The 26,260-nt window shown below is 41.5% G+C and overlaps 1 protein-coding gene and 1 pseudogene across 25 annotated transcripts in view; one reads left to right on the forward strand and one right to left on the reverse strand.

Annotated features, from left to right (window-relative positions):
• The window catches only part of Cadps (calcium dependent secretion activator), a 418,444-nt gene that overhangs the window by 102,801 nt on the left and 289,383 nt on the right, over positions 1–26,260 (reverse strand). For 10 of the 25 annotated variants that reach the window (XM_019204903.2, XM_033756967.1, XM_019204905.2 and 7 more), the window contains 5 exons: positions 14,393–14,494; positions 12,962–13,025; positions 12,459–12,582; positions 10,057–10,125; positions 9,173–9,190 (listed from right to left, as the gene is read on the reverse strand). In XM_019204903.2, the coding sequence (XP_019060448.1) occupies positions 9,173–9,190; positions 10,057–10,125; positions 12,459–12,582; positions 12,962–13,025; positions 14,393–14,494 (377 nt within the window). The remainder of the gene's footprint in view (positions 1–9,172; positions 9,191–10,056; positions 10,126–12,458; positions 12,583–12,961; positions 13,026–14,392; positions 14,495–26,260) is intronic. The other 15 variants (XM_019204902.2, XM_019204907.2, XM_019204912.2 and 12 more) reach the window with 3 other exon arrangements.
• LOC104849946 lies at positions 17,792–18,340 on the forward strand (annotated as a pseudogene).

A 26,260-nucleotide genomic window follows, 5' to 3' on the forward strand; every position in this document is an offset into this window, starting at 1 on the left:
AAAAAAAAAAAAAAAAAAAAAAAAAAGGTAAAAAGACAAAGTGACTTTAACGGAGGATGACAAGTAAGATGACAAACTCTGAAAAGAACAACTAAACAAGCAAAACTGGTGAAACATGAATGGAGAGCTGCTGCTTTCTGAGCATCACTTCAGCGTTACAGAGGCGTGACATTACTTGACAAGGACTCTTCTTACCAGTGTCTCCAGCACCACCCTTACCGAGACACTCAGAGGCTGAGTGCCAACACTGGACGCTTTATCCAGATGGGTATACATGGATGATGGCCGGAAGAAGATATGCATTTGTACTATGAAGAACACCTATTCCTCACAGATGACCAGGAACAGGACATGATGTGACAGCAGCTGGACACTCGGCTTCTCGTCCTCCACAGACTACCTACTTTGTATGCAAACTTGTACCCGCTACTAAACCATATGTGGAGTTTTGTTTCTTTACCTATAAACCGAGAGTATTATTATCTTTGTCTGTGTACCTTGCAGGGCTACAGACAAGAGCGAATAGAAAGGGAAGGGACAGATCCCTGTAAAGCCGGAGGGTCCCACAAATGACCACAAATGCTTACTGTTACCTCCAAACTGGGAGAAGGCTGGAATCAACTGCTTTGCAAAAGCAGACGAAGGACCATTATTAGTTCAAGTGAGCTAGGAAATATTCTTGCTCCCTTTGTGGAATTGCAACATGTCAAAATCTGTCATTTGGGGGGAAAATGTGTGGTATCTGATTGTTTCCAGCTCATTTAATTATTTTCAATTTGGAATTCTCATGGCTTTTATATTGTGGGTTGAATCATATATAAAAACCTGCCAGCTTGTCGAATATGTTGCTTGCTATTCCAAATGTTAGAAGACTGTAACCAGCACTTGACCCATCTGTCATGTGGCTTACAATATCAGCACTGCAAACATCCCATAACAATAGCCTCTCCTTCGCCACAGGCATGGAGACCAGCAGCTTCCACGATCCTCTCTTATAATGAGTATCTCATTAACCTTGGGCCTGCTCCTTTCTGATAGTTCTGGTTTATGAAGCAATCTGTACGGTGAGAGGGACGTACTCCACTGCCAAGTCTGCTTCTTGGTTTGGGAAAATGAATTTTACTGCAGGCATATAGGAAATGGAGTTCTAGTGACATTAATAGAAAAATGGAGAATATGTATAAATATAATATTTTGGCACAGCTATTAAAAGCAAGCTCGGTAGGATCCTTTTCTTGCTGGACCATCTCAGTGTTTCAAATGCAGGAATAAAAAAAAAAATCACCAGTTTTTTTAATTGATTAGGAAAGGGTGTACGTAAACAGGGGTTGGAAAATCACTTTTAAATGACAGTGATTTAAAGGCAGGCAACTGCCAATTGCTTGATTGTTAGAAGTCCTCCATATCTTCTATTTCACTGACAGCTCCGCCTAAGGTTGGGCACATCTCTGTTAGACATCCTTGCGGCTCCTGCAATGAGTGCTTGTTACCTGAGTGGGCAAATCTCAGGCAAAGTCCTTGCTCATGCTTAGCAAAGTAACAGACGTGGGTATGAAATCACTGGATCTGGTGATTAGTAAAGCAATGAAGCAACCCCGGGGTCGATCCATAACCCATGAAGCAGCTCAATGGGTCCTGATGAGAAAGTCATAAACGAATTTCCTCCTGCCAACTGTCTGTCCAGAATTCTGACAGTGAGGTTTGCCACCATAGAAAAACAAGCTCCCTATTTTTTTTCCTCACAGAGCAAAACAAAAACATCATACCTTGGTTTCCAATTTCATTTACCCAATTACCATTGCTCATGTTTACACAATTAAATCTGCTTGGCTTCCAGAGAGAGAGAGAGAGAGAGAGAGAGAGAGAAAGAGAGAGAGAGAGTTAAATGTGACTGCAGAAAAACAAAAAGAGAATTCCTCAGCATGGCTAGCTCAGCCAAGGAAGAGACGCATCCAGGAGCAAGAGACATTCCAATTAGCCCTTAAATAACCTGACCATCTCTGGAACGAGACGCATCCAGGAGCAAGAGACACTCCAATTAGCCCTTAAATAATCTGACCATCTCTGGTTCCAGCAGACCAACTGCCAGTCCCTGAAACATCGTATGAGAGATGGATATGACTGGCAGGAAGCCCCCTCTTTACCAATTTCCAGCCACTGATGTGTCATGGAAGATGCCAGTGTTTTACTATGCTATTACCAAACATAACTAGCCCATAGCAATTTGATGATTTAGGGGATGTGGCAGAAAGAAGCCCAAGGAGGAACAAAAAGCTAAGCAGACAGATACATCCTGGTTTCTGGAGTATCCCGCCTCCCTGGAATGTTGGCCACACAGACCAAAGAAAGACCGAAAGTTAAAATTCAACACCATTTCTTCACTGAGGCTGCCATGATATGTACTCGATCCCCGAGTCCCATCAACCCACTTCAGAAGATTCCATCATAAAGCCTATATTAGCCAAGATTGCTGGGTCCATCCTGCATCATGTTCTCCATTCATCTTTTGGAAGCCATCTTTGTCTTCCTCATAAGGACCTGCATGGCATAGCCCATCCGTTCGATCTTGAAAAGATCTCTTGACTTTGTCTCTGGCCATAGTAGACCATGTGCCTACACCCTTGTTCAGAGGACAGACATGACTCAGGTCTCACTGTCTCTGCTTTAGCTGTGATGAAGATTCTAGGCCAGTCGTCAGTCCCTTTCCTCCTGTGCAGTTCATTCTCAATGCAGCACCATAATGATCTCTCTGCAGCACACATCTAACCTTGAAGGCTCCAGTTCAAGAGATCCCTTCTTAGGAAGAGTCATACCTTCAGATGTCACAACAAGAGTATTTTTATGACAAAAGCCCAACTCCTCGGTCACAGCTCTGCTTGAGCACTTATGGCTCCTACAAAAAGCAAATTGTACATATTTTCTGTCTCCCCCTCTGCCCCGTGAATTCTGTATTTCTAGGACCTACATTATTGCTTTGTTCTGTGCAGGTCCTCATATATGGGTGGAGGAAAATTTGTAGCAGATCCTACTCAGCGCAGTACTTCCATGGAAGAGACAATGCTCTACTCTGTTTTCAGTACACACACAAAGACACCGACGCAGACACAGAAACCACACAGCAACTTCTACCTCTCATCCAAAGGCCTTCATTACTTAAATGTCTAAATTGAAATGCTGAGTAGTAAATATCATAACTGAAACTTGCAAGCCAGAGAATGACTTCTGGTGTCTTGATGCAAGTAAAAGGGATTTAAAAAATCAAAATATTTTTATTTGTACATGTTTGTTTATTTGTGGTGCTGAGAATCAAACCCAGGGCCTTGCACATGCTAGACAAATGCTCTACCACTGAGCCATATCCCTAGTCCCCTATGTATTATTTTTTCTTTGCAGGGCATTCACATTGAGCTACATTCCCAGCCCTTTATTTTTTATTTTGAGATGGGGTCTTGCTAAGTTGCTAAGTTTCCTGGCTGGGCTTGAACTGCCAATTGTTTTGTCTCAGTCTCCTAGAGTGCTGGGACTAGAGGCATGCTCCACCATGGCCAGCTAATTTTTAAAAAAATTTAAATCAAATTGTCCTCACAGGAGAAAAAAGTAATGCTTTTGTGATATTTCTATTCTTCAATTTGGTGTTTTGTGTTTCAGGTTCTGAGAGTTGAACTGTTGCACTGAAACAGAATGAGCACAGTTCTGAGCAGGCACTCTCATGGACAGGCTGTCCTTGTACAGACAGAAACCTTCCGCAGCAGCGAACCACTGTTCCTTCACTCCACGTCTTCTGGGTGGGAAAGCCAAAGACGGCCTTTTACAGAGGTGTCACGTGAACCCATCCTAGCCAAGTAGGGTCCTCCCAACCCTTGGGGAAGTGTTATGATTGGTTTGGGGATTATCACATGACCTGGATGGACTCATGAGACCCTTTGCTGGATTTTTATACAGTTGCTTGGGAAGGAAAACTTCTTCTCTTCTAAGATCAGTTGCTGGGGTGAAAATTTGGTGCTATTTGAGTTTTTAAAAAATAGTTCTTTGCTACAGAAAGAATACTGACTTAATACTATTGTTAAATATCACCCAGTCTCTAGCAATCACTCATGTACTTTCACTGTCCCTCCACAGCTCTCCTGGGCAGGATCGTGGGGCATGTGGAGCGATAGTGAATAGAGGCTAACATTGCAGCAAGGATGGGAACAGCCTAGCTGGTCTATCCCTTAACCTCCATGATTTCCTCCTCTGGGATTGTTCCTACTCCACTGTGCATCACAGACACTGGCATGGACAAACTTCTCTTGCACTGTGCTCCTGTAGCACATTTTATTTTCCCTTCCAACAGTCATCTGTGCTTGCTTCACACCTATGTCCTCCACTTTAGTGTAAAAGAAAGGGACCCTGACTCCTCTGGTTCACTACATAATCTCCTGTTTCTAGGCACAGTACCTCCAACCTACTGGGCATTCCACACGTGTGTGCAACTACGTTGCAATGCTTTATTTGAAAAGTATGACAAAAAATAATTTGATTCCTTCTGGACTCTCTTGATATCCAGAGAGCACTAACAGCCTCACCTGGGTGAGATTGCTAGACCTGCAGATTCCTGGCTTTAACCCAGACCTCCTGGGTCAGAATCCACATTTCAACAAGTTTCCCAGGGACTAACATGAGCATTAAAGTTTGAAAAGCACTGTTTTATGTTCCATTTCTGGAATAAAAAAATTGTCTCTACTATAGATTTGAATTTGGAAGAAACTGTACTTTTAAACAATAATAAACAAATAATAACAGGTAAAATAAATACTGTATGTATCATGTGCCAAGCACTGTGCTAGGAACTTTATTTGAAATGTGACTTTCGGTGTTTCCAGTGGTCCTATAGATGTGAGGCCATCATTAGTACCCTTCAAATGAAAGAAAAGGGGGATAATACAGGATAAAAAACCCAGTGGACCCAAGACAGTGATTGCTTTTGGGGTATAAAAATACTCCTTAGTTGATGGGTGGCTGGCACATGCCTATAATTCCAGCACTTGGGAGGCTGAGGCAAGAGGATCATTGTGAGTTTGAGGCCAGCCTGGGCTACACAGCGAGTTCAAGGCCAGCCTGAACTCCATAGCAAGACGTTGTCTCAAAAATTCAACCAACCAACCTACCATAAAAAACAAACCTTTAGTACTTCAAGTTGGTTCTGGGGTACTGTTTTCCTGGATCTGCGAATCTATGATTCTGATATGTGGGTACTGTCAGTTAATGGATGAAGACCAGGGGCTCTGAACTCTTGAACAGAAGGGAGGCAGCCTGGTAAAGTGCACATGTGACAACAGCCTGGACAGTCACTGCTCAGTTTATACTGAATCTGGGTTGTTGTTTTAGGCCTTGGTTTCCCGATCTGTTGAAGGTTGGGATTATCTAAGAACTCTGTATTTTATTTGTTATTATTTGAGAAGCCTCTTTATGGTCTTGCAATTTTATTGCTATCAATGCACAAGCATTTCACAATGAAGAAGCAGAGACTGTGGGCTTCAGAATTAGGCTCCTGTTCAAATTCTTACTCTGCAACTGACCAGCTATTTCATCTTGGGCAGGTTACTTGAGAACTTTCTATTTCTGGGTTTCCAGGAACATTTTAACATTGCTAAACTCTGGATGCATCTTACATTTGGTGGTATCGTACAGTTTGGTTGATGGCATTACCTCTTTCTTAGTCGCACATTAATGGTGCATCTTATGACTGCTGGTCTTTAAGAGCCAATAAGGTAAGGTAGTAAAACATCTATCTCAATGGATGTTGTGAGAATTAAATTAGATATGCATATTACTAAGAATTATCAGCAGCAACACATCTTTTTCTGGTTTTATATTTGTTGGTTCACAGAACATTTTTAACACATCCTCTCTTCCTTCAAAATCTTTATCGATGACAGTTTTTGAAATATGCTCCCCTTTTGTAAAGCATAAGTGAGGTGCGAGTGTACAGAATAATTTGGGCTTGGAAACTGATTTATGCATCACTAAAGTAGAAAGGACGAGAAGAGACACGTTTAGCTCCTCAGTGATGAGGCCTGAGGCTGGAGACAGTCCCCACCTTAGAGTGACACGGGTCCTGTGGGGCCGAGGCATTCCCTCACCGGTCCCCTGAGGAAGGCAGCAGGGTGAGGGCTGTGCACCGTGTGCAGCTGAGTATTGTGAGCACCTGGTTGTCTCCGTCTTTCAGCAGCCTCACACCCGTGGGATGTTTGACTGGAGGAAGGGAATGATACAGAACCTCTCTACCACAAAATCTGCTTGGAAGTCCTTCGCATGGACTTCACCTGCTCTAGAAGGTTTTTGTCAATTGGAGAGGGGAAAAATCCTCAGCTCTTTGGCAATCTCAGGAAATCTCAACTACCCTCAGGAAGACTTCACAGTGTAGAGATTTTGGCAATGATCCGGCCCCACAAGGAACTGTGCTGTCATTCTATAGTCTTCCTATGCTGTAGGTACATTTGACCTTATCCACTGAATGAATGGATACTGTACAAGTCTCCACCAAATTAGCTGGGAAATCTATACAGTAGAAAGAGACAGAAAGCATGTTTTTTTAGTTTAGTCAGAACCGAGGTCAAATTCTTGGAAAAGTTACCTACCCTCCCTGAATTTCAGCTTTATTGCCAGTAAATGGAATAGCAATAAAGCCTGCTTCATGGGACTAAGTGAAGATCTGACCAGATCTTCCATGTAAAGTCCTCAGAACAGTGCCTAAGCCCAAGGTTGGCTGTCTGTCTGTCTCTCATCTGTCATCTATCTATTTCTATTCCTATCATCTCTCTCTCTCTCTGTATAAATCATCTGTCCAATTTTTAAAATCCTTGGCATATTTAAAGGAGAAAGTTGTTGTATTTCAAATTCCAGTGGGATCGTTATGATGCTCAGAAAATTATGCAAGTATTTAGCCAAGAACGGAGGCAAAACAGCAATAGTAGTGTAGACTTTCTTAGTGCTTGCCTGGTTCAGAATGTGTGACAGTTTAAATGGAAATGTATTTAAAATAATAGATTTCATTTGCAGGAGTCACAGCTTGTCTTACATAGATTATCAGTCTTTTGTATCTTTTTCCTTGAGATACTATAATTAAACTAAACACTTAATTTCTAATAATGCCACCAGACAGGAAGCAAAGCCATCCTGGAGTCCTGTAGACTCTGATGCTCAGCTGACTGAAGAATTCGGGAGCTGTGTGTATTGCAGTTCTCAGCATCCGACCTCACCCCAGTGCGCACATGTGACTCTGGCGATGCTCTGCCACCTCCATACAGCTGCCTGTGCCTGCCTAGCCACACGTTTGTGCTCTGTTCATTGAAGAGGGAGAAGGAGGACAAGACAAACACGTGAAGGTTAGCAATAGTTATACTCACTGCAAATATGACTGAGGCTTGATATGTTAAGAAGAAACCTTGAATATACCAAGCTTAAAACCCATCTCTGCTTTGAACTTAAATTTTACACCCAGCTTTACTTGATTCCTGCTCTTCAGTCTTTGCTTTCCATTGCTGCCAGAGTGCTTTTTCTGGGGTGTAAATCACCAAGCTGCCTTCCTGCTGAGGAGCTTTCAGTGGCTCCCTGTCACCTGTAAGGTTTGTGGCATCTTGCTTCTGAACCTTCCATATGTAGGTACAAATTGGCACAGATTCCAGGTGCAGAACTTTTGGACCTGAATTCCAGCCAGACGCTGCCTTATCGAGGCATGTAAAGGCCCCACCTCTGCCATCACAACCCTGTTTGATGACCACACTGAACTGCACAGTACATCAGTATGGCCTCTGCCTGGGCTCAGATTCTGGCTCTAGCACTATGCTTCCAGGACTATTTTGCTAGGCTATTTGTGCCTCTGTGCTCACCTATACAATGGGAATAACAGTCCAATAAGGGCTTTAGGAATCCATGACTTAGTAGACATAAAGCACATGGAATTGTGCTTGGTCTATGACAGACATTAAACATTAGTTGTTTCTGTTAACTATGATTTTTGTGTATTTGTACAGTTTGCAGTTTTTCTCTAGAATCCCTCTCCAGTCTCCAATCCCAGCTCTCCTTAGCCAGTTCCATCTCTCTCAAGACACAGTTCAAGCCTTACCACCTTGTGAAGATGTCTCCAGCTTTCTGACAGCACCCTATAACTCTCATGCACAGCTGGACCGTGGGTGTCACAGTGTAATGCCTCTGCAATGCGCTTCTGCACAGAGGCTCTGTGAGGCTAACCGAGGTCTCCCTCTGGGTATGCAGTCTGTGGCTTTTGGCACTGTACTTGCCGCAGAGTAGGTTCCCATTAAGCACTTGTTGAATGAGTGAGAGAGTGAGTAAATGGATGAATGAAGAATACCTTTCTGTCAGGGAGAGAAAGGCTCACTTGTCTTGGACACAGGATTGCGGGTTAATATTGATCATTATGAGTATGCCTAGCACATACTCAAAAGTGCACTCTGAATTCCTCTGAAACACAGTCAACTGTTAACTTTGACTAAATGGTAATTTTTTGAGAATCCTTTAAGCCTTAAAAGTACCGATCTACCCTATACATGTATTAATGTGTCAAGTCAGCATTCTCCGCAACATAGGCTCAGAAGTTTGGGGAACAAATGAGCAGAGAATTTCCAAATCCAGGAATTCTCTAAGGACTCTCTCCTTGTGAGGACCCCAGCCACAGCCCTGCTCAGTCACCTGCCTGTGCCTCCTGTTTCGTCATGTGGCACACATAAGAACAACACAGACACAACCTCTCCCTGTCTTGGCCAGTAGACATTCATCAAAGAACACAAACTTCTCCACAGGGCAGAAAACAGAAAAAAAGAAATGAAAAACAAAAAGAAAGATTTGTTTGGGTCAGTAGCTTTTTAAAAAATGCACAAGAGGCCAAATCGCTGGATCGTGGAACCAAAGATGAAATGAAGCTCTGCAGCAAACCAGATTCTGTTCCTTCAAAGCTTGTACCGTTATGGAAATCCTGCTCTATAACTTCAACATTGAAATGGGCATGAGATGTATTTAGACAGCACAAATTAACTCCTTAAGTATTATTGCAACTCCACATTACCCTCCGGGAGTACATATCTTAAGGAGCTACTGAAAAAACAAAAACAAACAAAAACTGAATATAACTCAACAGTCCTGATAATTGATAATACATATACAGTTGGTTCACCTGCATCCTTTTGATTCTCTATTTGAAAGAGAGAGCACAACAAGGAGAGAAGAGAGAGAGAAACAAGAACACATATGCAAGATTAATGAGCAACTGGACCAAAATGCCCCCCACGTATGTGTGATACATGATATCGGAAAGAAAAGGTTGCCCTGTGATCCCACTGCCCCGAAGTGTGGGGGCCAGCGAAAAAAGGCTCCTTCACAGAGGTGAAAACGCTGCACAAATAGAAAATTAGTAAAATTAAGTTCAATGTGAAATCAAGCTATGACATGTACACAAACTCTCCAAATGACAAGTAAGTCATATGTCCTAGCCAGAGCTTAGAGGACAAGGACGAGTCAGAATCTCCAGAGAGAACAAGGAAAGCTTCCCAGTTTGAGAGAGAACAGACAGGAGGCATATCAGTTCTGATTTTTACAGAGAATGGACCACCTTGTGTGGTCTCATACCCATATTCATTGGACATCTTAATCACGGATAAAAGGAATGTCGTTGTCCCAAATTTCTTTTATCTGACACCTAACACGTTGCTCCCAGCCTAGCTGCTATCTTTGGATTGTGTACCAGTGACAAGCACTTTACAAATTAGGGTTACACACAAGCAAAGTAAAAATGCATTCAGGTCACAGACAGAGAATAACGGAAAAACTTACAGACAAGTCTGAGTTTATCACAAACAAATGGCTTAATTGTCTAACCTGTTTTAGGCTGATAAAAAGTGACTGGACTTCTCACACTGGGTTTCACAGACAGAACCAACAGACAAGCCAATGCTAAAAACTTGAAGCAAGGAGAGTGAGTTCGTTTGGATCTGGATTGTCTTGAAATAATGAAAACAGAAAGAGTGAAGACAGCATGGTGAGGAGGTGGTAGGTACTCACGAATGGTTAAATCCATCACTTGGGAGGCCAAGCAGAAGACAGGATGCTCATACATTTCTCTCTTTTTCCCTATAAAAGAGGATTTGGGCATGCAAGAGGCTTAGGTCAGAGGTAAAGAGGTTAAAGGTCATAGGTTAGAGGAAAACGTTACATTAGCTCAAAGGAAAATAGCCACAGAATATTTTGGGATAAACACAGGATAAAAGAAAAAGGAGTTTCAAAATTTGAGATCTACTGGATTAACCATTCAGCATGCCGTGAGTCACGAGAGAGATTGTGACCATGATTTTACACGTCTCTTTAGAGTTGCTGGCAAGAATACAATGACCAAAAACATCATGAATAAAGGGAAACAGAATTTCATTGATTTAAGGCTCCAAGATACTAAGGATTTCAGACTTTAGTATCTAAGGCTCTTGAGGTATTTCTTCATAAACATAGTCTCCAGCAATATTACTACAACTTCTTTCCAAAATTCTCAGGTAATTAAACTGTTAGTGCTCAGAGAGGGTCTCAACTGTAAAAACAGAGGATTTCTTTTCTGAGGGCAGGATCAGAGCCTTATAAAAGAAAGCCGTCTGGTAGTAATATCTTTAAAGCTGCAGTGTCTCAGCCCACGTTGGACTATGTTCATGAAAGAAAACCCGATACATGCAGCCAGAGGATGTTGGGTTGTCTGAATTAACAATCCCAGCATGCTTTGAAATTGGTGTCTCAGCCACTTTTGCAGAGGGAATGGCAAAAAGTGGCTGAGCCAATCATGGACAAGGAAGGAGAGAAGCAGAAGAGAGCAGGTAGTGTGGAATGAGGTACTTCTCTGAAAAGAGAGTTGGAAAAAAAAGAATTGGTTTCTTCAAAGAATCCCCAGACCTAAAAGTCACAGTGCAAAAGATAGTTAACACAACCAAGAAGAATTGAGGCACAAAAGGAAATTACAGACCAGCTGATCTACTTTGGAAATGAATGCATTTTTACTTACAGATCTTAAAAGTTTGTTTTTGAATTTATTTATCTGAAAGAAGAGAGCAGATCTTACCAAAAGACTAGTACTAGCTAGATGGAGATGTCTGAGGCAGCAGCCACGGCAACCATGCATTTCCTGACTCCACCCATCCTGGCCTGGCCTAGCATAGGTAGGTGCCGGGTTGACTTTACCAAATCCAACCAATCATTATGTGCCGGGCTGATAAATGCTGGAACAATTATTTGTGAATAGAGCCCTTTGACAATCTTATTTCTCTATTTTTGTCACAATTACCAAGTCAAGATTTGATAAACATCCTTTTAGTGCCCAATTCTTAAGTGTTTCTCCCTGGATGCATAACAATGAATTCATTACCACTGGTACACAATTTGCATTGTCAGACAGACAAAATTGAGAGGGAGGACATGTAATGTACAAAGCACTGCAAATTTGATGTGATTGCAACCTAATTCTCTAACGAAACAAGGACTTTGGCAAGGTCAGTAACAGAGTCTGGGTGGTGGGTTAGTTTTTTCTTTCCCAGTCATGTCTTGAGATAAGACAATGCACATTTGCTGGCTTTAGTTAGGTGTCCTATGTTTCACGTGTGAGAGAACATCAGATTCCAGAATGTGGACACAGTGAATTTTGCACATAGAACTTCCACATTTATACACTTACACCACTGGTCAAGGTGGGTGTGGTTTTCAAATCACCCCATGGCAGCCAACAGGGTAACAATGAAAAGTGTTTAATACTTTTGTGAATGAATAGGTCCCAAAGAACCATCCCTTCTCAAGTACAGCTTATTCAAAGGGCCTTTTTGATGATGACAAGGTCATCAGCAACCGTTTCCCTAAAACTTGAGAGGGCAGTGGTAACAAGCATACTAGGTCTGAGTAAAGGAAAGGAGACCTAATGCCAACCTGGAGCCATCAGAGATAACTTGACCTTAGCCTGCCACCAAGTTTGGAATGCTACCAAAGACAAGATTCTTCCAAGGGGCAAGAGAGAGTTAAGCATTGTGATGTTGCATTGAATAATTCTCGTTTTACTTCCAATGCTATCAGCAAGGAACAGCAAACTGCTTCCTTTCCCTTTCTCTAAGGAAGGAGTTATCTCACCAAACTTGTTCACAGGGAAACATCAGCTGCAGAGCACATGTTTAGAGCCAACAAAACTCTCGGGAGGACCTTAGTTGTCTCCTAACAACCTCTAGTCTTCCTATACTTCTGCTGCAAAAGGCTGTCATCTGAGTCCCTAAAGTTTAATTTATTTGGCCATAGCAAAGAAGCTTCCGCATTTCTGGTTCTTTCAGGTTTCAGGCCAACAGATTCCAATGGACCACTATGTTCTGGTGCCCATTAGAAAGGTGAGAGTCTTTCCTGGGGAAATATCCCACAAATGAAACAAACCTGGGGGCAGAGGGGAGCCTTACCTTCAATTTTGGCATACTCAGAGAGACGGGAATAGTTGACTAGAGCAGCTTGCTCTAGACATTTACGGATGACTGTTTTTACCTCTTCTTGCGGCACTGGGGTAACAATATCCTTCATCAAAACCTGTAGGCAGAAAGAAAAGACTCTTAAGGTCCAAAGCAGTGTATGTTACTTCATTACGCTCTTCAAAGGCTTCAAGTTCAAAGTTATTATGACTGCTTCCTTGGGAATTAATTCTGATTGCAAGCTGTGGTTCAACAGAAAACACCAGGCTGGCAATGCATGGGACGGCAAAGCCTCACCACGAATCAAAAACAGAGGCATCTCCCCAACACATCCTGTGGGAGGGACAATTTCTGCAAGTTGGCACTTTCCTCTCTTTTATCCTGGTATTTGATAAATGGTAAACAAGCTCTGAAAATTACAAGCTAGGTCATTCACCAGAATATCTCATGAAAATTACATGCACACCTCCCTATGCATCTTTTATTTTCATTCTTACCCTTTCCAAGAGAGAGAGAGTAGCTTTTAATGCGCCTTCAGGTCGACCAAATGGAAAGCAATACCTAAAAGAGACATAAAATTCTTCAGGTTGCCCAAATCTATTACATTTTAGCATTTAGTTTGATTCCTATAGCAACTCTCTCTCAGGAACAGAAAATGCTTTTTCTTTTGTCACATTGTGTTATGTTAATCGGAATTCACACCATATTATGTGTGTATATAATGTATATATGTGTATGTGTGAATAATGACTAAAGAGGGATTCTACAAATGTCTGCAGCAGAAAAAAATATTTTGAGCGATGACATAGGCTCTGTTTGGATTTCTATTGTGAATGAGCATCATTAGTTAGCTCAAATGTGACCTTACATATCATTTAGGGACAAACATATCCCTAGAAGAGGGCTGATTCGAAAACTCTTCTTTCAGTCCTCAAAGGATTACACGTGAAATGGAAAGCACTGACAGTGCATTCCCGACTCCGCTCACTGTTGCTCTTGGATTGTGGTCTTTCACTGTTACTGGATCATTTAATACTGGTTATGCATTTTGTATGCAGTGTATGGTCAACAAAGGACAGTTCAAAAATTTTGCTCCACCAGAAGGGGAACTTTGATGGCATAGGTAGACCTACGTCAGGTACCATGAGTTCCATCACTGATTTAGGCTGTCATGAGCTTTTCAAATCAATGTTTTCAAGGTACAGAGGTCAGCTTGGGCTAAACTGAGACTATCCAGGTGGCACTGGGTGAGTTCCTTATCTCTCTCAGTCTCATTTTACTTCTTGTTTAGATGGAGAGTAAAACAACTACCTTATCAAGTTGTTCTGAGATAAAAACATAAATTAATAGTTTTCCAGCCTTTAGTCCTTGTACATGGAAAGTTTTCAGTAAGCAGGCACTCCTCCTTAAATGCTGTTGGTATTTTTGAGTTACTATTTCATGACCGCTGGTCTACAACCACCAGCACAGCATGAGAAGCGGGCCATGTGGGTAAGGGCCAAGTGTAGGCCCTGCCAGCTGTCTCCAGTGTGTGGGAAAAGCTGTCCTTCCACATGATCCTGACTCTTCTCTACACAGCCAGCCAGTCTACTTCAGTCAGGACAAGGTGTGGCCTCTCTTAAGAGGACCACTACCTTTCTTTCATTCAGATCCTTGCGGAAGCTTCAGATTTAACTTTCTGTAATAGTTCGATGACCAGAGCCAACTCACACAAGAAGTCTTTGTTCTCTGAGTGAAAATAAAATGAACTTGAGAATTCAAAGTTGGCTAGCTACTGTAGAACCATGTCTGATTGCCTTGCTTTTTTCTACTCATTTATTTCTGACAATCCAATGCATCTAAGATTTGCTGTTTGGGAAAATCAAGCTCTTTCTTTGAGTCTCCCCAGTCTCATCGACTGAATAAGCCCTTGAACCTTAGATCCTTACCTAAAATGTGTAATCTGATTTTCCAACAGAACTCGGAGTCTCTCTTTGATTTCTTCAAAACGTTCTTTCTCTTCAACAGTCACAGTCCCAATTCCATCAGGCCTGTGGAAAAAAGACATGTCATGAAGTGATGGAGACCTCACATGCTGCCACCATCAAATCAAATCTCTAGCAGGAGGAAACTGTTCATTTTGGAAACCACCACCACCATAGTGATCCACATAAGGACAGGAGAAGCCCTGATGTTCAGGGAAGCCTTCCAGAGTGGCTGGGATGTCTTGGCCTTAGCATTTTGGGGACAGGTGCAGAACTACAGCTCATTCCTTGCAGAATGGTGACATGTACAGAGTGGAGGCATGCCAGGGAAGCCCAGTTTCTTTGACTTGTTTTGTTCTGCTTACAGCTTCTTAAAAAATTTGAACTGGTTGCCAACAGTTTTAAAATTAGGAAAGCTTTATGATACAATTCTGATTTCTTGTTTCTCTTGGAAATTCAGAACATCAGGCATTAACTGGCAAGCACTAAGAACTGCTTTCTTAGCTGGGATGGGCACTCACCTGGTCTACATTTCTAATTTGCATTTCCTGTCTCTCTAATGGACACCTGGGCTTGGGACCCCTGAACTATGCATGAAAATTCCTATGCAAACCAGGTATTTCTTGTTTTGTTTTGTTTTGTTTTTGGTACCCGGGATTGAACTCTGGTCCTTGAGCTTGTAAGGCAGGACACCGAACTGCTGAGCTAAATCCCCAGCCCTGAAACCAGGTATTTTGTATGTGTCTGTCTTGCCCAATTAAATGTTCAAAAATGGCTCAACTTCAGTTTGTTAATAAATGTTTGGATTGCTTTAAGCACTCAAGCTTTAACTGATAAGAAAACAACGTGTCTTCCAATTTTAGTAAACTATTGTTCATTGTAATAAAAAAGAAAGATCTTGGAACGGATAAGTGATTTCAGTTTAATCACAGTATCCTCCTGATTCTATGTCCCCAGTGGGTGCATACAAATTTTCCCTATTTGTTAGAGCCCCTTCAAGTCGATAACATACAGAAAGTTGCATTTTTATAGCCCCAATTTATCTGTGCCAAATTAGACGCAGGATACTTTGACCCATTCAAAGCCTTCCGTTTCCTGAATCTTGTAGTGACTTGTTTTGACTACTGGCTGAGCCAGTTTGCAGACTGGTGTGTCACTATGAAACTTCTATTGGAACATTCCTCAGTTTGCAAATGCGAGTCATCTTGAGACCAAACAAATGGTCGTATTTATAGGCCTTCTCAAGGATCCAGCAGAAGTTGGGAAAATCCTTTATATGTACTACACCAGCCTGAGTGCACAAAGACTTGGCAATGAAGAGCAATGCAATTCCTGTCAGGGGTTAATCGGTTAGCTTCTCTTATTTTAAAATAATAAATATACCCTCTTTGAACAAGGAGAAAAATGTCTATTCCCCAGGTTATAAAAAATGTCAAATATTAAAATCTTAGCCAGTCTAGTTCTTCACATCCCTCCAAACCCATAGGAAGAAAGAAGGTAAAATGTAAACAAGTAGGGCTGGGGATTTAGCTCAGTGGTGCCACTGCCTGCCTTCTAGCAGAAGGACCCGAGTTCGATCTCCAATACCAAACAAACAAAAAGAGTAAACAAGTAGGCTATGGAATATTGATTGGCACATGCCCTTATTTACAAATTTTCTGGGAAAACCCCTCAAATGTTCAGTTACACGTTTATCTTCAAGCATTTTTATTTTACACGAAATTTTCATGAATCTGTAGTTAAATCCCAGGATGAATTCATTGATTTCCCCCAAAATCCATGCGACATTTTCTTTGGTAAACTTTTGTTTCTGTGTAAGTTAGAATTTTTTAATGTGGCTTGTAAATTTTGTACATGGAGGGCTGGGGATTTACCTCAGTGGTGCTGCTGCCTGCCTCGTAAGCATAAGGACCTGAGTTCAGTCCCGGTTTACTGACTTTCCTGATTTCCTGTTTGTGGAAAATTCATTGAACACACGTGACTGGAATGTGGAAGCACACACCTGCCTGGGGGAAAAGGACCCATGTAGACCACTTAAAGTTTTTTAGTTGAGAATAACACTGAGAAAATGCTATTAAATGTAATTTACATGCAGGGAGGGAATTATAGATCACATTCAAAAGCATCTGATGTGGACAGCCCAGAGACGTCTGAGGTCAGCATCAGGAGATAAACCTCTCCGTGAGTCACAGCGTTCCCTCATTACTCAATAAGCTTTTAAAACAGGCAGCTTTTGCATTTGCGTTTGAGATAATGCAAACTGAACAGTTGTGTGCCCCACCTTCTCAGCTAATTCTCACTATGAACAGCACTGTGACAAATGTAAAATTTGATTGTGTTTTCTGCCTTTTGTTGTGATGACTCACATTTGGAATTATGAATGGTATCAGTACCTTCTACCTCCCCAATCACCTCCCCGTGGACTACTTCCTAAAAAAATGTAAACAACTACAGATATACTTAATATCTTTCTTGATGATCTGTGTCAGTGTGAATACTTTTATTTTAACATAAATAAAACAATCTAAACTCATCAAGTCTGTAAGCAACGTTGTACAGAGTTCACTGGAAAAAAACAGGTGATAAAACAAATCATGATTTCGGCATCACACACAAATTTATTTGTAATTGCTCGGAAATGGTACCGGGAACAGGGGATGCTCTTTCACAAAATGAAGAAGACTCCCCGGGAATATAATTTGTCAAAGACCACAGTTTGCAACCATATGTTAGAAAGCACAAGTTTCCTGTATTTTGTTTGATTTCACATAATTATTTCTAAATATTCAGCCAAATGTCAGTCTCTTTTCCATTGACCTCTATAATTTATCAAGTTATTTGTACAGGTTTAGATAGATCTGTATGCAGCTACTATCTGAAGAAACCCTGATTAAATATTTTGAAGCACATTTTTTTTTTTTCACAGAAGCAATAAATATTTTTCCTAGAGCAGTGGTTCCTAAACCTGAGCTTGCCTCAGTACCACTTGCGGTGTTTGTGACAGCCCTGAAACGCACCCCAGAGTGTCTGACTCAGGAGGTCTATTCTTGAAGAGCCTCAGATCTGCTTTTCTAACAAGTTCTCTGATGGTGCTTGTTCAAGAACCACTGTTTTAAACAAAACAAAGCAAAACAAAAAAATCCCAACAAACAACTCAAGAAATACCCCCAAATGAATCAACCAATCAAACACCAGTCAAAAAAATAAAACAAGGCCCAGAGCCCTGAGCCTCAGCCGCTGGGGTTCGGAGGTGGGGCTGGCGTTGAAGCCCATCCGAATAAGGTACTCTGCAGTCCCATGGTAGAGTCTGCCGCCCTGGTGGGGAGTGCAGACTGCCCGGCCTGTGTGGAAATTCCTGGCAAGATGGAACCTGACGAAACACCTATGTTTGACCCAGTTTCTACTCAGAGAAGTGGACTGGAGCCAGAATACTGCTACGCTTTATCCAGCCGTTTCTCCAAACACATCCTGGAGAAGGCTTGGTTTTTGAGGCCCCTCTGTACTGCTGACTTAGACAGAGGTTTTTTTAAGGTACTGGGTCAGCTGACAGTCTGGAGTTGTCAACCCAGAACAGTTTATGAAGTCTTTTGAACATATGAAGAAATCTGGGGATTATTATGTTATAGTTTTGGAAGATGTGACCCTAGGACAGACTGTTACTACAGCAACTCTGACAATCGAACATAAATTCATCCATTCCTGTGCTAAGAGAGGAAGAGTAGAAGATGTTGTTCATGATGAACACAGAGGAAAGCAGCTTGGCAAATTGTTATTGCCAGCCCTTACTTAGCTAAGCGAACTGTTACGAGATTACTATTGAATGTCTACCACAAAATGTTCACTGGTTTCTATAAAAAGTTTAGATATATGGCTTCTGAAGAAAACTACATGTGCTGGAGATTTGTAAATTAAAACTCTATTAAGAAAATTGTAAAGGAGCTGATGTTGCTGCAATCCAGTGGCCTCCATCAATGCTGAACGGAAAAACACGTTGTAATATCCTAAGTACAATGACATGTAGATTACCTTGGGCTGGTGGGCCGTGCTGTGAGTTTAGATTACAAATAAATATTATAAAGGAGATGATGTTTAACCAAATGAATACATTTCTAACTTGAATCTTTTCTTGCATTGTATTTTTCTAAAGTTTGCCTTAAATTCTTGGTAGTGAAGAGTCTGAGTAGTAAGGAACTGTGCTGCTCATTTTTCAAAAAATTGACTGAGGCTGTTTCTTACCACATAAAAATTTGTTCAAAAATATTTGTTTCAAAGAGACATTATTAAATATACTTGGTGTCATTTCTCACATATTATATGAAGTTGGATTAAATTGTTAATCTAGTGTTGGCAGACAGCTTGATTAGCCTTTTAAAGAAGAAATAAAAATTATGAAATTGATAGGATCCAGGGTAAAACAGATGTTTTACTTAACAAACGTTTATATAGTTCTACATGAAGTACTACCTGTATTATCTAAGAAATATTATTCATTTGTTAGAATTACTGAAGGGCGAATACAAAGATAAAAAACCAAGGTATTTTAGCAACTCTTGGCATATGTACTCTTACCTTTTTTTTTTTATGGGTACTGAAGCCTTTCTTTTGGTTACTGTTTTTGTGAAACATGACTATTACAAAATTGTGGGGAATATTTAAAAATGTTTGGCACTATATTTGTCATATCCTGAAAATGTTCATGGTAGCTTTTCTGTTTAATGTGATTATAATGGTCCTATTTTTCTGGTCACTTTTATTTGTTTTAATTATTTTTTAAAGTTGAGGAATAAGATACTTTATTAATACTTCCAATCTTTTGCACTCCATGTTACATTAAACCTGTTCATATGAATAACTCTTCTGTTAGAAATTTGCCTATGCTTTGAGTCCCTGATTGAAGTCTCAGTTCACAACATCTTAGTTTTGTGTACTCTTTGTAAAACAAACTTGGAAAGGAAGAACCAGCAACTTCTCATCTCTAAGTGATACTATTTCAGTTGGATTTTGGGGATCTTACTCCAAGCAGTTAGCTGAAGTTGGCGTTCCAGAACAAGAGAAATCCATCACCAGTAGAGGGTGTATTACTTATTTTTGACCTACACAGATGAAATGTGCCTAAGGGAAAGCAACAAAGTTCTGTCTTTTCAGGAGTCCTATGGTCTTGACAGAAGCTTCATTAGGTTGATTCTGATAATTAAAAACCATTTTAAATAAGTCTCATAAAAAGGTAAAATGTAATGCTGTACTGCATTTCTTACCACTGAACTACACTGGACTCTTGACTTACAATCTCGATCAGTTCCTGAGGGCTGGCTGTAACTCAAGTTGGTTTTCAATCAATATAGCTGAGATCTGGATGTTTACCTGGGTACACACTATAGATAACAAAAGGCAGATGAATCTTCCATAAACCTCATTAACACAAATTGTTCATATATCAGGCCAGTCATAACCTAAGGATCCACTGTTTTTGAGGTAAAAATTACCTATAAGATTGGAACAGTAGGTCTGGGGATTTAGCTCAGTGGCATCACACATGCCTGGCAAGCACAAGGTCCTGAGTATGATTTCCAGTACCAGGGGGAAGAAAGATTGGTACAGTAATGCCTCAGTTCACATATGCTTCTGTTTGCAAACAATTCAGTTTGAGGGCCAGGGATTTAGCTCAGTGGTTCTGCTGCCTGCCTCGCTTATGCTTTATGCTTCTGTTTGCAAACAATTCAGTTTGAGGGCCAGGGATTTAGCTCAGTGGTTCTGCTGCCTGCCTCGCAAGTGCAAAGTCCTGAGTTTGATCCCTGTGCACCAAAAAAACAAAAAACAAAAAACAAAAAACAAAAAACAAAAAACAAAAAAACAGTTCAGTTTGCAAACAAAAGCACTCAGCAAAATTTTGCTTCCATTCTCTAGCTCTGCCTTAGGTGATGAACATGACCATGGCCATCTTCCCCCCACAAATACAGACACAGCAACCCTTCCCAGAATCCTAAAACAAATTAAGCTCATAAACTGAGGGGCCACTGTATTCCAATAAATCCATTTGAATTTTGTTCTTAAAGTTGCAGTTACAGATAAGGTTTAGAATATAAAAGACTGTGCCTTTGAGGAAAACTAATCTGCATCTGGCTTTTAGTTAATAAGATATGTTTACTTCTGAGCCAAACTGTAAGTAAACTTGAGTATGAAAACTGCATCAAACATATGAATGCATTTCTGAGCACTATTTGCTCTTGAAAGGTATAATCAGACAGGTGTGGCAGCACCTGCCTATAATCCCAGCACATGGGAAGCTGAGGCAAGAGGATCACCACAAGTTCAAGTGCAGACTGGGCTACGTTGTGAGTACAACGCCAGTCTGAACTACATAGCGAGAGCTTTTTTCAAAACAACCAAAATTTTAAAAAGGTATAATCAAAACAAAACCCAAACTTGGTGGAGACTCCCTGTGGCTGAAAGGGGTACATTGGTTCAGGGTACCTAACGTCCCTAAAATTGGAGTGAATTTGGAATCAGACCTTCTGCATGAGGTATGTGGTCCACTTACTGAGCTACCCAACCTTTTCAGAAGAAGCATTTGCACAGTTTCCAAGGAACCACCCAAGCAGCGTTGGTTGAAAAATAAATAGTAAGAGCAGAACTGTATTGGTGTCTCACAGAAGCTGCGTTTCTGTATTTTTTTATTTTTTCCTGGAAACATTTTTTTGGGGGGATGTGATTCTATAATTGTCATAAAACTGGCTAAGTATCTTGTTAGTTTCTCAATATTTGAACACTTAATGAGTCACAAAGAATGAGAGAAAAGGAAAGATGAAGCCAGAATATTCCAGGCCGAGATGCCTTAATGCAGGATCCACGTGGAGTCTCCCTTCTCGCGCCTGACTATGCTTGGTCTGCCTCTAGGTATTGGCATCCACTGCCACTTCCTGAAAGCCCCTGAACTTGAGGGGATGCCCTCAGCCACATCTGGTGCCCTTGGGGAGGGTAAGTTGAGAGGCCTGTTGACCCACTATTACTAGTGCAGGGGCTTCTAGGGGCAGCTCCTCTCTCTCAAAGCCGCTGCACATCTATGCTGAGCTATGCACAAAGCCTCGCCACCAGGACCCTTTCTTCTGAATCTTTACACTGACAATGATGAAAGTTGAGCAGAAAGAGGAGGGATTTGTTTGTTCAGCAGCAGGACCTTTATCAGACTGTTCCAACAGGTCAGCAGTTCTTAATCTTTGGCTTCATCCCTGGAACTAGGAAAAGTCCTCCTCAAAGTTTTGATTCAGTTTGTCCAAAATGAACCTAGATTCTGGCATTTTCAAAGCTCCACGGGTCTCTGAATGCAGGGGCACTGTTCTGGTTCTGCTTCTTGCTCTTCTGAAGCTGCTTTGGTTCCCGTCTTCCATCCCTTTCTTTTTTGGGGGAAGGGGTACCGGGGATTGAACTCGCATCCTTGCGCTTCCAAGGCGGGCAGCAGAACCATAAGCTAGGTCCCTGGCCATTCCATCCCTTTCTTTGAGGTTCTCAGCCTCATCATCCCAACAAACTCCCTTATGCTTAAATTATCCATTGCTTTTGTTACTTATATGGCATAGATCCCTGAAGTACGCAATCCCTCCTTAAAGTGCACAAGGTCCCAGATGTTAGCAGAAATGTGGACGCCTTCGAGCATGGCTTTCGGGATGAACATACACACACGTGGGAAAATGTAGCCTGTGGCCTCTGGTTCCACCCAACTGCACGCTGGCTAACAACTCACTGCTTGCATATCATGGTTCTGCAAATCTGAGACAATATGCAGGTCAAGTGCAGTCATTTTTGGAGCCGTGCTGGAGACCGGACGCTCTCCCACCTGCAGGCCATCCCCGGACCAGAAGTGAGTTTCTCCAGCCTCAGGGGACTGTATCACGTGTGACACGACAGGCCTCTCTGGAATACACCTTTCCAGTTTTCGGCAGACCATTTTCTCACTGTCCTTCACAAAGCTGACATTTTCAGCAGCATGACAGGAAAGATGTCATGTCGGCTGCTCTTCAAGTTCTTGTCGCAGTGGTTAGCACCAGTTCTGTCATCTTTACTCTCCTCACGGGCTCCCATCTTGAGCCATGTCACAAATAATAATACATCTAGACTCACATTTTTCTTTCTATGCTTTTTTCGGTCAAACTGAAATTATCATAACCCAGCTAACCGACCCTTTGAGATACTGGATATGGAAATCATTCTCCCTTTCCCCAAATGCTTCTCAGCTACAGCTTATTAATTAATGTTTATTATAGGCTTCCATTCGACACAATTAAGTACTGAGCTTTTCACGCTGAACGTTTTATTTTGATATCTGAAATTAAGCATGAACAACATAATCAAAGATCTTCAGCTACGCTGAGCTGCACTGTGTTTTGTAAAATGAACTGACCTCTTTGGGATCATTAAACTGTTGCTACACATCCAGGTGAGCACACAGAGTCGTAACATTTAATTATCGTGATAGCCTGGTTTTTCACATCAGGTTGAAGTCTGGGCTCCACAGGCTACCGTGAAAGCTAAGATGTCTTTTCAAAAAGGCTAGGATGCAAAGTTAATGCCAAGTTTATGATGATGGATGTCTTCTGATATGGTATCTCTGGTGATTAAGTGCAAAATTCAGGTGTAGAAACTTATAAATTCAACAGAAGCGGAAAGAGTTTCTAGTCCCCTGTTCTACATAAACCAGCTTTAAGCCTCCAATCACTACCAACAAGGGGTAAAACTCCAGCTGAAGAGGGAATATACTTTTATCTCCAAATGCAAATGTCCACATATGCTGGTGCAGGCACTGTAAATATGATATATTCTCTCTCTCCAAATGGATGCATGCCTGCAGACCGCATTATGGAGCCATGAAAATGTCCTTAAACAAGCATGATAACTGAATCCTACTTGCTACTAAATTGTTCCAGCCCAGAAACATAGAGCTTAAAGGGCCAGAGTGGGACAGAATATTTGAGATGTTCCTTGCAACGCTTCCTAAAAGAACATTTACACCAAACACTCTTAACCTTTGGCTTAAAAAACAATCCTTCTTCTAAAAACTCTTTTTCTTTAATTTTTAAATGATATCTTTGAATTTACTTATTGTGGGATATTTTCCTTTGTCTCCATCAAGATAACATGGAAGGATTATCCTCTCAAAAAGAGACACCCGCTTGCTCATCCGGATGGTTTGTATAATCCTAGTTAATTATACATTATAGTTAGCACTCTCACATTCCATAGTCACCGCTTCATCATGAGAGCCGGCTTTACCCCTTCCCTCTTCTGCCCTTCCAGCCCACTCCTTTTTCTAATTATGCCCTGACGCCCTGGGGGTTGGACACGCTGCTAAAACAAATATATCAAAGTGTTTGTATCACAAAGAGTAAGACAGGAAGCAACAACAAGCACTTTCTGCACCCTCATGAGGGTGCAATTGTGTATTACAGCTTTTGGGGTGAGCTATTAATCAATTTCAAAAACTAGGGGGCTCAGAGAGGAAAAATAGACTAGTGAAGTCTTTTTCTGACCTGTTTTCAGTTTATAAGTAGTTTTAACCCAACAATATGAGATGCCTCACTCACTCTAATATAAGGGCATGGTTGAGAAGTTTCCCTCCACTGAATGTGGATGCTCTTGGAGCAAGAATATCAGTGAAAGTGGCTTCAGGGATTGAATGAAGTAAGAAACCAAAAGATGATTAGAAAATAATATAAAATGCAGGAAAGCATGCATTTTCCCCAAGAGGAGAGATTTTCCTTTGAGGAATTAAGAGATGATTTAAAAAAAAAAATGGCTAGATAAACAGACAAGGTTTTAGATCCTGCCCTGAAGACCCTATGTTGGATCTCCCAGGGGTCAGACCAGTAATATACTACATCTGTCTTGAAAGTGGCACAACATGAGGAAATATATTTTTGGATCTCATTGACCACTGGACACCATGTTGGAATGTAAGATAAAAAATGTACATCATTTGATGGGCTTATACGGACCAGAAACACAGCACAATGTGATAGATAACTCAGCACATTTCACCGTATTTCACGTCTGAGTTGGAAAATGTGCTTTTCTTAAATGAGGGATCCTCTCTTCAGGAAGACAGCCACATGGTTTAAAAGGAGACAAGCTCTAAAAGGGAATTTCCCTATGGATATCTGGGATGCCTACTTTTGTTTGAAAAATTTCCCCTCTGTTTCTTATAATTACTTCCTATTAAATAAAGCTGGTTCTTTAGAATTTAGATAGGGTAATTTTTCCACGTGTGAGGCCTACATCTGTACTGAGCTAGAAGGCCAGCCAGAGTCAGACTCTTGTTCACGAGAAAAGTAGTACCTTTGTCAGGGTGTAATGTGAGGCCAAGGGCATGGGGTCACTGCTGCACTCATTCACATGTGCCTGCTACGCACAGTGCCAACTTCATTCAGAGGTTGGTGTAACGCAGCCAGCCCCACTGTACAGCTGTTTTCTTCTTTGACAGAAGAAGAGTTAAAAAGCAACAGGCTTGGGTGTGGTGGTGCACGCCTGTAATCCCAGCACTTGGGAGGCTGAGGCAGGAGGATCACTGCAAGTTCAAGACCAGCCTGGGCTACATAGTGAGTTCCAGGCCAGTCTCAACTACACAGTGAGACCCTGTCTCAAAAAAAAAGCAACAGGCTTGTCATTGTCACGTGCACATGTGTGTTTTATATGTTGGGGGAGTTCATTTACTGCTAGGTAGGCAGCCACAGACAACAACAACAACAACAAGAACCATTGTGTAGCAAGGATTGGGAGTGAGAGCCTGTCTTAGTCACCTTCCTTATCACAGAGACAATATCCGATGCCTACAGCTTAAAGGAGGGGAGGTTTATTTTGGCTCACAGTCTCAGAAGTTTTAGTCCACAGCTGGCTGGCTGCAAGGCGGGTAACAGTAAGGCAGAAGGGCCTGCCGAGTGGGAAGCTGCTTACGTCATGGTGGCCAGAAAGGAGACAGAGACGGGGCTGGGGCTGGGGCTGGGGGCGGAGGTGGGGATGGGGAGAGAAAGATGGAGGAGTAGCTGGGAAGGGAGACAGGCCTTTTGAGTTACGGCTCCAGAGGCCTGCTTCTAACAACTAGGCCCTGTCTTGAGAGTTCGAAGCACTGAAGCTTGTGGCATTGCCACAGGCGAGGAGGTGTCAAAGATAGCTTCTTTCTGCCTCGAGCAACTGGATGGATAGAACCACTTACTAACTTATGAACCTTGTCTCAGTAACAGGAGAAAAGCAAGTCTTGTGTGACTGTTTAGCTACTCAGGGGCTAGCCTGCTAGATTCACATGGTCTCTGAACATGGCTAGCACCTTGGTTCCAAACACATCTTTGGACACATTTTCAGAGATTCTTTTTAGAATTCATGCCCTCTTACATCTGCTTGTAGACTCATTAATCTATGCAGAGTTCTTTGGATTGGGGCGGTTGGCATTATGGATTTGTTAATTGCTGATACAATGTACTTTCTACACAGGCCATATGTGAAGAGCAGCACTGGCATTCACGAAATGTTAAATAATAATGTAAATGAGAAAAATTTCCAATCCCAATAATAAAGGGATCCAAGGAACATCGACGCAACTTGCAATCATCAGAGCTGTTTGATTGCCTTGTCACTATGGGACAGTGACCAAAGCGATGCTAATCTAAATGTCATCTAGAAAGAATACTAAAAATATTATGGTGAAAATTAAGTACTGCAACCTTAGGAGCTGATTTAAACATGAGAAGATATAGCAATTTACATCTGTGGATTTTAAGATCGCCAAATGCAACCAGCTGAACATGCTCATATTTCCTTTTTCTTCTCTTCTTTGAGAAAGTGGGTTTA

The sequence above is a fragment of the Fukomys damarensis genome, unplaced genomic scaffold, assembly GCF_012274545.1.
Source record: "Fukomys damarensis isolate Sample0158 unplaced genomic scaffold, DMR_v1.0_HiC HiC_scaffold_28, whole genome shotgun sequence".
Taxonomy (NCBI): domain Eukaryota; kingdom Metazoa; phylum Chordata; class Mammalia; order Rodentia; family Bathyergidae; genus Fukomys; species Fukomys damarensis.